The 15,891-nt window shown below is 38.3% G+C and overlaps 1 protein-coding gene across 2 annotated transcripts in view; it reads right to left on the bottom strand.

Moving 5' to 3' along the window:
- Nucleotides 1-15,891, bottom strand: part of igsf21a (immunoglobin superfamily, member 21a) — a 188,064-nt gene that overhangs the window by 126,056 nt on the left and 46,117 nt on the right. For both annotated transcript variants that reach the window (XM_022192610.2, XM_022192611.2), the window contains exon 2: nucleotides 4,278-4,390. In XM_022192610.2, the coding sequence (XP_022048302.1) occupies nucleotides 4,278-4,390 (113 nt within the window). The remainder of the gene's footprint in view (nucleotides 1-4,277; nucleotides 4,391-15,891) is intronic.

The following is a 15,891-nucleotide window of genomic DNA, read 5'->3' as shown; positions in this document are numbered from 1 at the left end:
ACACTGTATCATTTATATCTAGTTTCCAAGCTTCTGTTTCCAACTCTTTAATTAAAAAAAACTTGTTTTATGAATTTGATACTTGATGTTACCTAATATCATTATCCCAGTTCTGTATAATGTTATAAATACACATGACTGTTCAAAAGTTTGGGGTGACTTAGAAATGTCTTTGTTTTTGAAAGAAAAGCATTTTTTTTCCAATGAAGATAACAATAAATGAATCAGAACTACAGTCCAGACATTGTTAACATGCTAAATGACTATTCTAGCTGCAAACGGCTGATTTTTAATGGACTATCTAAATAGGGGTACAGAGGAACATTTCCAGCAACCATCACTCCTGTGTTCTAACATTGTGTTAGCTAATGGGGTTGAAAGACTAATTGATGATTAGAAAACACTTGTGCAGTTATGTTGGCACATGAATAAAGGTGAGTTTTCATGGAAAACAGGAAATGGTCTGGGTGACCCCAAACTTTTGAAGGGTAGTGTATATGAAATATTTTCATATTTGATATTATCTTTTAGCAGTTTCTGCATTTTGTCATCTTTGTCAAAGCATTACTGTTTGAATTCTTTTCTGCATATGATGCTATGAAGTCAGAAAAAAAAGAAAACTGCATACATTATATTATTATGCGCATATGTATATATAATGTAGGGCTGCACAGTGGCTTGGTGGTTAGCCCTTTCGCCTTGCAGCTAGAAGATTCACACTGTTGAGTCCATGACAGAGACATGATCAGCGCACCACTTTCAGGTCAGAGAAGTGTGAAAACGATGCATTTAAATATTCTGGATTTATAATTAGAAGTTCAGCTTTTTCCTCTTCTTGCTCACTAGATGAATATGTGTGTGTTTCCTAAAATTGTCCAGGCTGTCCCCTGCCTTCACCCTAAGTCACCTAGAATAGACTCCAGAATCCCTATAACCCCAATGAGGATTAAGCGGTGTATAGATAATGGATAGATGGATATATAATGTATAAAATAGCTTGATTGATTTCGGAAACATTATAATTAGATATTCAGCAGTGGCATCTGTGAGACCACCAAACAATGAGGCACTAAGGTTATTTATCAAGAAATGAAGCACAACTTTATGGAAAATTGTGCTGCTAATGTAGGCTGAATAACAATAGACAGTATTTGTTCTCATTAAAAACCGTTCTGAAGCTTCATTCAAGTCATGTCACCATAAAATAACTTATTCATGATTTAGGGGAGAAAAGAAAATACAAAATACTTTCATATAATACAGGCCATGTGGGAACTCATATCAAACCCATTACTTTTATTTCTCCAGTTTCGAATATACTGAAAATTTAAGTTAGTGTTGCTTGAAAGGTTCTTGAAAATAATCTTAAGTACATCCTTCAACGTGTTAATTCTGACTGCAAGTCTGGAAGGGTAATGTTTGAAAAATAATAACGAAAACAAAAAAAACAAACTCAAACAGAATACATCAGGATCAAGCACAGTAAATGAGCACATGGTGAAAAATTCAGTGTATTCAGCCCTCTGTGTGATTGGCCAAGCTCCGATTAGATATGAGGATTCCCCAGGTGACTATCAACCCCAGTTCCATTTGAACAGGAGGTAAAATGAGAAGTCAACAGTATTTAGTCAAATAAAAGGCAGAGATTAAAGAAACTTTGGCAGCCAAGTGCCGATAATTGATTTATAATTTATCAACGGTTGTGCTGAGCAGCGGCCACAGGAGAGATGGGGCAGATTTCTGTTACAACCTCGTTGCTTTCCCTGTGAGAACACTTAATATAGGCAGCCCTGTTCTCAGAGTGGTTATTTAAACTACAGCTATCAATAGAAACTGCATGAAATCAGACAGAATATAAGCAAAACAATGCTCTCCAAAACCTGCTTGATTAAATGAAATTGTCACAGCATTGAAAATGATCTATGATGCTAAGGTGAATGTGTAAAGTGCCATAAATCTTTTTTGTCCTACCTTGAAAGGTCAGCATTCGCTAAGATGAGTCCAGAGACACTATTTTATTTCACAATAATAAAAGTGAGAAAGAAGAAGCTACTCGAAAGACAGACTTCCTGGCTAAGCAATAAAGTGCTGCTTGCTCATTAATGAATGGTGTTTTCGCTCAGGTTGGAGGGTGAAATCAAGGTGAGTATCATCACAGTGTCGCACTGCTCATTCAGTTACTGCTTAAAATATCAGCAAGTAAGAAATAACCAGTCAGGATTACATCAAGACAAAAGCACCAGTGAAGAGTTTATCTGTATCTCAACTTGACTGGTCAGTGGCCCATACACAAAAACAACCAATCTATACTCTGAACTGCCTGTTTCTTAGACGCATAAACTCGGTACAGTCTACTGCCATTCAGTACAACTGGAAAAGATTGCTTAAAAACTCATAATTTTTCATTTTGTTGACAGAAGCTGCAGGTATAAAGCACTGCAAAGTAAACAAGAGTAATGATGGTGTGCTTTTTTGTTGGATTTCTAAAATTTCCGTCCCTCATGACCATCACATTTAAATAAATATTCTGCTGTCACTGTGACTTGCTTACTAACTCTGCTAAAGTGGTACTTCTGCTTGGGCTGCTCAGTGACTTGGTGGTTATCACTTTTGCCCACTTCGCATCCCTGCCTTCCAGGGATCTCTCTGCATGGAGTTTGCATATTCTACCTGTGCATATGTGGGGTTTCTCCGAGCACTCTGGCTTCTAAAACCATCCATCCATTGTCTATAAACCACTCAATCCTCATTCGGGTCACCGGGGGACTGGTACCTATCCCAGCTGAGTTGGGGTGAAGGCGGGGACACCATGGACAGGTCCTTCCAAAAACATGCTCAGGATAATTGGTAACTCTAAATTGTACATAGATGTAAATGTGAGTGTGATTGTTTGTCTGTATATGTAGCCCTGTGTGACAGACTGGTGATCTGTCCAGTATGTCCCCTGCCTTCACCCTAAGTCAGCTGGGATAGACTTCAGCCCTCTACAACCCTAATGAGGATTTAGCGGTGTATAGATGATGGATGGATGGATGGATGGATGGAGTACTCCAGCTTTTCAGTATAGCATGTACATGTTCAGTAAAAGAACAGCTGAAAACGATGCAGCTCGGGTTGAACACCTCAGTGACGGTTAAGCTCCAGAACTGCTACATTTGTTACAATCAGTATTACCAGATGGCATCCTCTCCGATATTTCTCAGACTTTGCGCCCTCTATAAAGCTATACCAGCCAAAGCATCCATCACACAACTGTTTTACACGGGAAGGATTGTTGCTCTCTTGCAATGCTGTCTCCAAGAAAACGCGTTTATTTTCGTCTCATGATGAGTAGACCGGACTTTGTGTGTGAAATCAGTAGAATGCGCCTTAAAGCAGCATCCACAGGGAAGGAAGTCAGAACTGCACACACAAGAACACTGGCATCAGCAAAGTCACTGCTCGCTATTCATCTGTCTTTGTGCTGTTTATGCGTTTGCTTTGGAAACCCACCAGTCATTACAGCGTATCACAGGCATCATAAATGACACAATACAGAGCTGGAATGCATTTTATGGAAGACCCTCAAGGCAGGGTGATAACATTTCAGGGTCTGCAATTTTGTCTGTGCTGCATTATGCACATCCAATCACCACTCAGCAACTAAAACTAACATGAAAAGTCCGACACTTTTACAAAGCGTGCTTGTGTAGCTCTCAAGAATTATTGGAGAGTCTTTGGCAAAAACAAATGGTCAGGCAAGAATGTGATAGCGGCAGCTGCTACTGCTTTCAAATTCAAGTGCTAATCAGTGACTCTCTTGAAGTGAAACAAATTTCTCCTCTCTGAACGGTAATATTTTGCAGATTTGTTTTTACCAGCCTTTACTTACATACAGAACTATAAAACGTGCCCTTTTTATGAAACAAATAAACTCCATGTTGGACATTCAAAGATTAGTTGTTTCTTTTCCTTTAACAGCAGTTTCATTATTAGCAGCACATAAGCAGTGTAGTACACCAACTGGGGTTTTAATAACTGTTGAGTCGCCAGCTGTGAACTATTAAGAAATGATGGTGATGACCAGCAGATTGAGAAATCAAATTCCCAAGCAACAGCCAGTGATGCCTCCCTTACAGCTGGCCCAAATAATAGCTTGTCTCCTAACAACTGCAGCTTGACTGTGCGCATTGTTCTGCTAGCACAGCCACAAACCTGTGATATGATTATTGGCACTGACCTCGAAAGCATCTAGTGTTTAATGGATTTGAAAGATAAATGTAGAGAAGTTTACTCACCCTGTACCAAACAATCTCTCGAAGCCTTCCATCAGTTTTGAAGTTGCACTTGAGAGTAACAGTCTCGCCCACAACAACAGGAGGCAGGGGCTCTATGGTAACTGTCAAATATCCTGAAACAAAAGAGGATGGAGAAAAGCTTATTACATCAAGACTACACAAAAAACTGTCTTTGAACGGCAGAACAAGTAATTAATTATTTTGTGGTATTTTTTTTCCTTCAGAAGTACACTATTATTCAAAAGTTTGGGGTCACTTAGAAAAGACCTTATTTTTGAAAGAAAATCTTTTTTTTCAATGAAGATAGCATTAAATTAATCAGAAATCCAGTCTAGACATTGTTAATGTGGTAAATGACTATTCTAGCTGGAAACGGCTTATATATAATGGACTATCTAGACAGGGGTACAGATGAACATTTCCAGCAAATGGAAAATATGAAATTGTCTGGGTGACCCCAAACTTTTGAACGGTAGTGTGAATGCTAGACAGCAACAGTACTGATTTGCAGTAAATGAAATATTTTTGGAGCTACAGACTATGGATTTTTGAAAATGCCATGTTTCATCCAGAAGCAATTGCACAACAAGTGCTCTCCTATGTGGGTCTTAAGAATGTTAATGAGCAGTAGTTCAGTGGAGGTTACTTTAGAAGGGACTACAATCATTTTTTCGTAACCTTGCAGAGGTTCTTCATGTGGGGTTAACACTTTTTCCTTGTAGCTGGAAGATCACTGGTTTGGGCCCCAGCCTTCCCGGGGTTTTTCTGCATGAAGTTTGTATGTCTCCCTGTGCATGAGTGAGTTTTCTTTGAGTACTCTGGCTTCCTCCCACAGTCCAAAAAAATGTTGAGGTTAACTGGTAATTTTAAATTGTCTGTAGGTGTGAATGTGAGTGTGATTGTTTGCCTCTATATGTAGCCCTGTGACAGACTGCTGACCTGTCCAGGGTGTCCCCTACCTTCACCCTAAGTCAGCTGGGATAGAGTCCAGCCCTCCTGCGACCCTAATGAGGAAAAAGCAGTGTATAGATAATGGATAGATGGATAGATTCATCCAGCTTATTTTGTTGTGCAAAGTTTGTTTGTGGCCTCACCAGTTATTTATCAGAAGTTGCTTGACCTTGAATAATCATCCCCAGTCAACCTCTCAAAGAGGCTTTCCAGCAGCATCTTGACAAATAGCTGCAAATAATTTGTCGTTCAAACTCAGTAAAGCATAAGGTGAGAAATGTCAGAACAAACAGCACAGATGTGTTGGGTTTATGATGAAAACAAATTTAAATGGGAACGCTGCTGTTGCTTTTGACAGGAGCACCTCAATCACGATCTGTAAACAATAACAGATTTTTCTTCGACTTCAGAATCAAAGAATCTGCTGTCTAATTAGTACCACGTAGGATACACCCTGGAGCTTCCCTAATATAAAATAATTGAAGATTTAACGGAAGCTTTTGTGATAACAGGCACAAACAGGCGACGGCAGCAGACATTAGCAAACCACACGCACGTTCACTAATCTGTAAAAACAGCAATAACAAAGTAGAGAGAAAAAGAAAATAACTGTCAAATGCAAGGGGCAAACTCCTCAGTGATGAATGCTATATTGTGTCTGCTCATCAGGCCTTTGCACAACTATTTACATAATGCCTCACACAGACCTGCAGATGGAGTTCCACTGTTCAACGCACACATACAGGATGGCAGCAGTATAGCATATCAGCACAGGCATGAGATTATATCTCCCAAATAAAAATGGGAAGATACAAAGGCAATTACCTCGTGATAATGAGAAGACCTGAGAGAAAATAAACACATCCAAAAACTGGAGGGGGGTGCTGATTGGATGAAGACTGAAGGGAGAATAAATTCAAGCAAAAGTGATGCATATCTTGATATGTGGGGGAAGTCGCTGTTGTATCTATTGGATTTATATAAAACATGCAGCATCTAGTTTACATATTAGTGAAAAGGACTCTCTTTTATGTCTGGCTGAATCAAAGAGAGTGTAGGCGAATTTCCACTGACTGACAAGCAGCCCTCTGCCCAACATAATATCACTTTCAGCATGTTCATTATTTACCGAGAGAATTATATCTGGCAAAGCAGATGCATATGTGTGTGTGTGTGTATATATATATATATATATATATATATATATATATATACACACACACACACATATATGTATGTATGTATTAAAGAGTTCATTTGCAAAACAGATAACTCCGTTTTGATAAAATTTTCAAAAAACTTTTTTTTATTGTTTACTTGAGATAATATCAATCAAACTGAAGTTGAGTGGATTTGACTCAGTAGAAAAATACATGACAATAAAAAATTAGTTTTTAGAGTTACCTGCTTTTGCAAATGAACTCTACACACACACACACACACATATATATATATATATATATATATATATAGAGAGAGATAGATAGATAGATAGATAGATAGATAGATAGATAGATAGATAGATAGATAGATATATATATATATATATATATATATGGCCGAAATATGTTACTGATATATTGATATTAAGCTAACTGTGAGGACTTTAGTGTGTTGAAAAATTCCACAGGTGATCACTGTAACTGATATCTCAAAAAAAAAAAAAGCAAATAAATTATATTCAGAAAAGGGAAATGGAAGAGATTCAACAAACCACTACAAAGCCATCACAGAAGGGGGAAGATTAGTTTTAAAACTTGAACAATCAAGTGTTAGAGTATCTAAGCAAAACAACAGATTCTGAGAACACACAGAATGCAGCCTCACTGTTATGCAATAGGCGTCTAACTCTGTAACCCTTTGTACTCTCCGAAAAATGCCTAAATCCAAAGTTAGATATGCTGACATCCAAAGTACTTCTTCACTGCTGAGTGTGTATATTTTCACCTAAGTTTTTCTTCCAAATATAATTCACCTGAATGTTGTTTTGCTTATTGAAGTCATGCAGTGTAATGCACCAGACTGGAGAGCTCTGACCAGAGCATTGTGGCTGAATTACAACACAGTCAGATATTTGGAGGAACATCAATAGCATTTATAATCCTTTTAATATCATATTCTTTACCAGGAAGTGCTAACATGTGATGAATGGACGTTTAAATCAGACAAGTTTTTTCAGAATGGACAAGGGATGTTTTTACTGTATCAGACAAAATGACAATTTCGATCTTCCTCTTTAAATTTTTTTTTTTTTTACAATAGTGGAAGTCTCAAATGATCTGCAGATTCCATATCCTTTTAGCATTATTTTAAAAAATATGTTATTTTTATTTTCTAATGCTAAAAATAACAGGCAGTCTAAGCAAGAGATTTTTTTCCCACCACCTTTCAAGAAAGAACCACCTGCATCAACTAGCATATTGACAGTTTCATGTTAAATGGCATTTATGTTCACAGCAGCCACGTGTCCTTCATGTACAAAAGGACACACGGTTATTACGTTTATGAAAGAAAATGTCATGTTCAGGATTTTACTGATTAAGGTGTTTCAAAATATGACATTTAAGCCCTGAAACAAGCTGCTAGAGTTTAAAAAAGAAACCTGCACATTGGTAAATAACACAAAGCAGCAGAAAACACAACTGCGTCATGCACCTTAACATGGTGTTTGCTTTCGTCCATGCACAAGTTTAAAACAAATTGCTCCATTCCTCTTAATTGGCAGTGATACACCCCTTGCTGACCTTCTCCTCCCACAGATAAAAATGCAGCAATATTCACCGTGAGTCATCAAAATAGCTAACAGGTACAGAAAGAAATACTTAAGTGTTACGACTGACAGGTTCCCAGGTGACTTTTGTAGAATCACATGCTGTGCTTCACTTTAGCCACACAAAAAATGATGATGATCTGCTGCATTGTGGAGGCAGGATGGATGTCCAGAACCATATATAGAATATTTAGGACAGCGTGAATGATAATAATAATTGAAAAAGTACTCAAAACTGACAAAAAAAAAAACAAAAACTCAATTACGGAGAAAGAAAGACTTGCTGTTAAACCAAGTTTTCAGTATCTCCGTTGGTAGACACAGATCGGCTCGTCTCTCGAGTCGGTGCACCTAGATATGCTTATTAAAGAATCTTAATTTAATCAGGAGGCTGAAGAGATCGTCTCTCCAGAGTCAAATTGAATGGATAAACCTTTCCGGAGACTGCATGTCATTAACACAGATGCTCTTAGAGAAAATCCTCACCGCTTACTATGAACCCACAAGAGGAGCCGACTGGCCTTGTAAATGTCTCTATGTGAGTTTTGCAGTGAGGTGGTGAAAATTAACATTACAAGGGGGAAAAAAATGTCAACTAGGAGATAAGTGTGTGTCTTGCCTTCAGTGATGGACATATTTAGTTTTAGGTGGTGAAACAATCCTTCCAAACTCTAGATGGTGGTCCTCTACTGTGGGTGCAGGGATTAATTGTGAACAATTCATTGACTATGTGGCACAGAGGAAAATGTAGCATAGCCAATGACAGAAAAATGCTCCGGAGCGTGTGGGGAGGGATGAGGAAATTTTAAAAGAGCAAATTACACGGGTTATGCACTCGTGCCAGGGAAGTTCACATTTCAAATAATCCCTACGAGAAACTGGAGCAGTTGCAGTCTGCACATACCAAGACATGGGGGCATAATTCCCACGCAATTCAATATCAATCGAATGGCATCCAAATGACTTCATAAATTAGACACATTTTATTTGCCAATGCTCTGTTGAAAGTGTTCCAACAAAGCAATATCTCTTGTTATGCTTGATGCCCTTGTTGAAACACGGGCTAATATGGGCAATATTCACACAGCAAAAACTGTGAGTGTTAATTCACTCTGAGGGTAGAAACCAACACTGCGCAAGTGTTTATGTAAGTAGTCACCCATCAGAGATAATTCAACACTTGTGATCGTTTAGACAGCTGCCCCAGAACCATATCTGCTCTGAGTGGACACAATATTCTCCAATCAGCCCTTGTCAACTCAAAACACTGAAAAATCAACATTTAATCTACTGGGCAGGCGCTCACAAACAGTATGACAGATTATTATTTTCTTCAACTAACAGAGATGCTCCCTGAGTTAAATATACAGTGTGATTCCTCTGCTGTAAATACATCATATTTATATTGTCAAAATATGTTGCTTTTATTGAAACAACTAGACATTTCACTTTGCAGCTAATTATATGTATATATATATATATATATATATAATAAATTAGGCGCAAAGATGGACCAATTATTGCTTTTTGAATCAATGAAGAGAACAGCTAAAAGTAAGGCAGCAGTCCAGCAAAATAATTCCAAATAATTTGCCACAATTGTTAAAATCACCAAAAAACAGATACAGTTTTGAATTATGTTAATGGACAATAATTTGAGCCTTCAAAGGGGATATGATAAAAGAGGCTACATGTTACCATTAAGCTCTAATAATTGGTGAGAGTCTAAGAGGGTTTTTTCATGAAAGTACACGACAGCATTGACCCTTTTTTTCATCTAAGGAAAGGTCACGGTATATTCATACAGCGCTCACAGCCACCCATCTATAAACTACATCTGCATGAATCTTGCTTTCTGCTAGGCTGATGTTCCCTTGAAATCTAGCACTCCCAAACCACAGCTGTGACTTTCCCATGGCGGGTAGAACCAGTAGAGCTTGTGTCGCAAATAGTTCCAATTACTGAGCGGAGAGACCAAAAAAATGTGGATCAAGATTAAAACACCCTTGATCAAAGGAAAATGTTCAGCGTCCTCAGAGAAACCAAATACTTTAAAGGGATGCAATTTATCATCATGGAGAGTGAGGTTAACCTCACTGTTGTGCATAAAATCCTGGATATGAATCCACTTCTGTCTTGAAATCTAAAATCTTCTTGGCCAGGATGCAGAATAGTTGGTTATCATTGTAAGAGCGCATAGGCAAGCGCGGAGTGTCCAGAGAGTGCATGGCATTTAATTGGCTCATATTAGCTGGATGTGGAGGCAGACAAGGCCTCCAGCTTGTCTTAATCCATCAGAGGCGCTGTTGGAACAACATCTAATGAGGGCTGCAAACTATGCTTTCTCCCATTAATAACAGCAATTTGCCAAGATGCAATGAGAAAACAAAACACAGCCAATGATGGACCGGCCCAAAATGTGCCTGTTATTGTGCTCAGTGATTTATGGCTATGGCCTACCTTTGCTTAGATGTCAGTGCAACCAAATGTATGAGAAAAATGGATGGCTGAGTTTCTCAGGCTCTCCTCCTCATCTGTGCCTCTGAGCAGGGTAAACAAACAGCAGATTTGTAGTGTCTAAAACACATTCAACCATTATCATTTCTAGAAAAGTATATGTGAAATAATGTGCTTCAAAAAAACTGAGTGTGAAGACAGAAGATAAATGTAGCACATTATTTAAATTATTCTCACTATAACTCACACACAAAATGGACCAACTTAGCATACTGCATCAATTTATGTTCTTGTCAATCAACAAAAAAAATAACAAATTTTGAGCCCATCAGACACACAGTGTTTAATTAAACACACATAATATGCCCTGCAGAGTCAACTATAAAAATCTAGCAATGTGGACCCATGTGGTAATCAATAAATTCACCAACTAACTGCGCTTCTGAAACCATGTGGCTGATTTGAAGGCAGTGGCTTAAGGCATGTGAGCGGTGATGTGCTGTTAATAGGATGGGAGGCTCTTTAGAAAAGCCATGGCTGACATGTTACTGCTTTACACTGTTTGCCTGGCAATATCCTCTCCTTGTGTAATCTATGCATTTAGTTGGTGTTCTGTAGGTCCTATATAAAAAATGTCTGAAGGCTAAATAGCAGTATAGATTATATGAATAGAATATATTTTATATATTCTATTCACATTTTTCACAATAAAAGCTATTCAATATATATATATGAGTAACTTAAGGGCTATTGCATCTTAAAGAACCAAACCGATAGCAGACAAAGACATGTACTTACTCATCCGTTATATTTCACACAGCATGAACACAATGACATACATCAACACTGCAGCATAACAGAACAGCAATAGGGAATATGTTCAATGGAGTTCTTCAAACGTGACAATTACAATGGATGGACATGTTAAACTTCTCCACAAAGTTCAGTTATTTATATACTAGTTTAACTTAGCCAGCAAAAAGCATTTTAGCAAATCTGAATGTAAATACAATACATGTAATTTTTAAGTACACTACCAGTCAAAAGTCTGGACACATCTTCTCATTCAAGGCTTTTTATGTAATTATTTTCTACATTGTAGATTAATACTGAAGACATCACAACTATGAAAGAATACATATGGAATTATGCTGTTAAAAAACTTTTAATCTTCGGTATTAACCTACAATGTAGAAAATAATACAAATAAATAAAAAGCATTGAATCAGAAGATGTGTTCAGACCTTTGACTGGTAGTGTATATGCATTATCAGTCAAAAAATTTGGGGTCACCAAACAATTTCATGTTTTCTATAAAAACTCACCTTTTTTTTCACCTGCTAACATAATTTCACAAGGGTTTTCTAATCATTAATGAGCCTTTCAACACCATTAGCTAACACAATGTAGCATTAGAACACAGCAGTGATGGTTGCTAGAAATGTTCCTCTGTACCCCTATGGAAATATTCCATTAAAATCAGCCATTTCCAGCTAGAATAGTCATTTACCACATAAACAATGTCTAGAATGTATTTCTGATTCATTTAATATTATCTTCACTGAAAGAAAAACTTTTCTTTATAAAATTAAGGACACTTCTAAGTGACCCCAAATCACGCCTTTATTTTAAAGCAAAACATCACCTTTCCCGCCTCTTTTTTTTTTTTTTTGTTATTTCTTACATGTATTCCTCTCAGTTTACAGTTACAGTCAGTTACAGTCTTGCTTTATTGCAAAGTTGTGGCCATGTGGCATCTCTTGTACTCAAAAAAATTACAAACAGAGCATTCGCACAAGGAATCTGTAACAAGATTGTGAAGAAATTGGAAAATCCTCTCAAATACTTTTTTTATCAGGAGGCAACATACAGTAGATTCAGCAATGCACAGAATCAATCAATATCTCACCCAACATGATTTGACCTTTAAAGCATCATACACCTACCGTAGTCTGTATATCTGCATATGTGTTGTTATTATTAAATTCATTCTGCTGGTGTAAAGATTGAAGGTGCTAAAAAATAAAGAGGTACTATTATCACTGCAAATTTATATTTCCTACAACAAACTAACTCTGCTGACAGTCAGTGTGGATGAATGAACGCCGCGGTGAAGAATGTTCGACACAGTCAACACATCTCAGGTAGTGATTTGTAACTGTACATGCAAGCTGAGCTCAGAGAGCGTTACAAGGCAGGAGAATCTGGATGACTGGTTGTTGATTTATTCTGGCCAAGAACACAATCTGTGCCTGCGGAGAAGGTCTTCTTTTGTAAACAGAAAGCTGGGAGCTGATGTGTTTTTCAATCAGAGTGATTTACTGTTTAATGACATGCTTCAGCTTCAAGTGTGTCAGCATCCGTCCATTGTAATCCACCGCCCTCCCACAAGACCATACCGCTTTGGTGGTGGATAGTAATCACAAGGAACGCTATCAGTGGGTCCTCATTCTGAAGGGCCTCAGGCATGTGGAATTATCATGTCTTTGCTGAGAGGAGTTGGAGCTAGAGAGACAATGCAGCCTGTCTACCCACATGGGTTAGTCATATGCAGCATTACAGAGCAGATAGCTGGCCGACTAAAAAGCACTAAATCTCCAGTTCCTCCATATCTCCCTTTTTCTGTTCTATCTTTGTGTTAGTGTACATTAACCATTAACTACATCAGCAGAACAGGAACCAGTGTTTTCGCTCCTTTTTTGATGCAAAGCTTTTAATTTACTTGGTGACTGAGCTTAATGAGGCACAGGAGTAATTTTAGAAAATAAACACCAACATAGTAATATGTAATTCTCCTCTCAAGCCATTAAAAAAAGAAAAGAAAAACACTTCTGGGAGATGCAAGGTTTCAGCTGAACAACAGTCACATAAGGCTCATATGATAAAGACAGAGGATGACCACTGCTGAAGCATGCAAGTAGCCCCCGGGGAGTAGTTGGAGCGGCAGATTTTCAATGGCCACACCATCAGGAAAAATGACACACACATACCCGAGTCTGGTGTAGATTATCCAGCTGGGAACTTGTATGTGCAGGGACAAATGTGCCATTAGCTTGTGTGTTTTCACTGGAGATTTGAAAAGCCTGAGGAGTTGAACATGCATTTCTTTATTCATATGTCTGTAAAACAAAAAAATAATACCTCAGCGCAGCTTCTCTCGCCAGCACCGAACACTTGGCGAGGGGGTTCTGCAGTCCACAAAGTACTACATTTTAACAGTGAGCTTTCTGATGTGACAATATGTGAAAACTTCACTTTGTGGCCATGAGATGCCAGTGAGGGTACCGAAGCATAAAATTCGCAGGCTGACAGGTACGGTTTTTAGTACAAATGATGAAAAAAGAAAACTGTAAAAAGGAGCTCTAGAAATGCACTCATGTTTCAAAAAACTATGGCTTGGTATTTGTGTAACCTTGTGCAATAGACAAAGCACATATGACGTTTTTGACGCGACAGTCATATTAAAGGAAGTACAAGTTGAAGTAGAAAAGCACTCAGAGCACACAGTACTCCATCAAGGCTGTTCGTTCCCCCATATGGCATTGTCAGAAATTTATTTATTGTTTTGGCCTTTTTAGCCTTTATTGTAAAGGACAGCGGAGAGAGACAGGAAATGTGGGGAGAAGAATGGGGGACAGACCTGCATCGAATCGTGGCCACTGCACTGGGCACTATAGTCCCTGTTCATGGGTCGCCCGCTCAACCAGGTAAGCTACTGGGGCAGCCAAGAATGCACCATTTTTAAAATAAATAAATAAATAAAGCATTTGTTCATTAGCTACTGATGATCAGAAATCATGGCAAAATAGAGTGTGGCCATTTAATATAGATGTACCCACAAACGAGATGACTTTGCACTGAGCACAGGCGTGTGTTATGCGTGTGCACCTTATGTACGGATACCAAACCGCATGACCTAAAAATGTAGACTGCGATGGGAATTTATGCGATTCAGAAACATCTCCATAACTGATTGTTCCTTGTATGATTTCCGATGGACACGTCCCAATAAGTCAACAGCAGTTGATTTGTAGTAGGACTGTAATCATCCGATTGTCAGCAGGCAGCTGACGTAGTGTTCACTTGTTGTCATAGTTACAGTGACACAGTGGCACTATTTCACAATGATACGGAAATCTTTAGCAAATCCGTGGATCTAAATGTCAAGCTGCATCACTATCAAAATCCAATCAAATGGTCCTTGTGGCATTTCTGACCTTCCCTGAAAATTCCATCCAAATCTATCCATTTCTGAGGAATATTGCTAACTGACAGACAAACCAACGCTGATCGTCACATAACAGTAACAATGTGATCTGACAACCACAAGAACAGACTAGATGCTTATATGCACAAAATAACAAAGAAAAAACTCTTTTTTCCTGAATTTTGAATGGCAAAAACATCTAACTGTGCTTTTGGATCAGCCCACATTATGCCAGGGAAGCTATGAATGGTGCTGAAGTGACTCTAAAAGCAATCTCCCTCTGTCTAACTAAAATGATTCATTATAATGGCATATCTGGTGAATTTTATGAAGATAGAGTCAGCCTGCTGACATGTCAGTGGAATAAAATGCATTTTCAGTTTTTGAGAGGATATTACAAACTTGTGTCGCTCCAGATAGCTAAATATAGATTCATCTGCCTTCTAGCATCATTATTGCAGCTGTGAAAATGATTTGTTATCATTGTTCTGTGGCTGCCAATCTCAGTAATTTTAGGAAGAAATCAACCAATTTCTGCTCAGGGAGGGCTATATCTCTGCTTTTTGAAAACAGCTGCACTCAGAAAGTCATGCAGCTACAAGCATGTGCAAGATAGTATTCAGGGCAGTAGTGAAAAATGTGTTCGGACACGATAAGAAGCTTTTAGAACAGGTTTTCCCCTCTCAACTTGGGTGCCCCTTAGTGGAATACTTCTTTTGGAAATGCAAATCATATACTCATGGAGCAAATGGTTTCAGCCATTGTCTGCATATCCCAGTTGACAGTGGCTGATGTTGGACTAATAGCGGGAGTTATCCACCAGAGCTACATCTCAGCCATCTGCTAAAGAGCTGTGACCGAAAGCAGTTTGTCTGAAGAACAAGTGCATGTCTTGGACCTTTAAATGAGGAGACTCTGCTTGGTGTGCACGATACTGTGAGTGAGCACTGATTTCTAGGTAAGGGGGACTTGTCATGGTGTGAACCTGTCCAAGGTTTCATAAATAAGTAAATGTTAGTGAACTAAATGTGGGTTTCTGGAGCTGACACTGCAGTTGTTTGATTTTGCAGTACTACTGCCATTCCATTACTCTTTCATACACTCACGATGTGTTTTGCTAGAATTTAAACAGAGATCCTTGACACTGGAGCATGAGGTAACAAGTCGGATAAGAAAAAGTATAGGAAAATTATGAACACTACAAGTCAAAATGCTTTTTATGTATTTTA

This window comes from Acanthochromis polyacanthus, chromosome 5 (assembly GCF_021347895.1).
Source record: "Acanthochromis polyacanthus isolate Apoly-LR-REF ecotype Palm Island chromosome 5, KAUST_Apoly_ChrSc, whole genome shotgun sequence".
NCBI classification, from domain to species: domain Eukaryota; kingdom Metazoa; phylum Chordata; class Actinopteri; family Pomacentridae; genus Acanthochromis; species Acanthochromis polyacanthus.
Note: the sequence above shows the minus strand (reverse complement) of the source record. Positions and strands in the feature narration are given on the sequence as shown.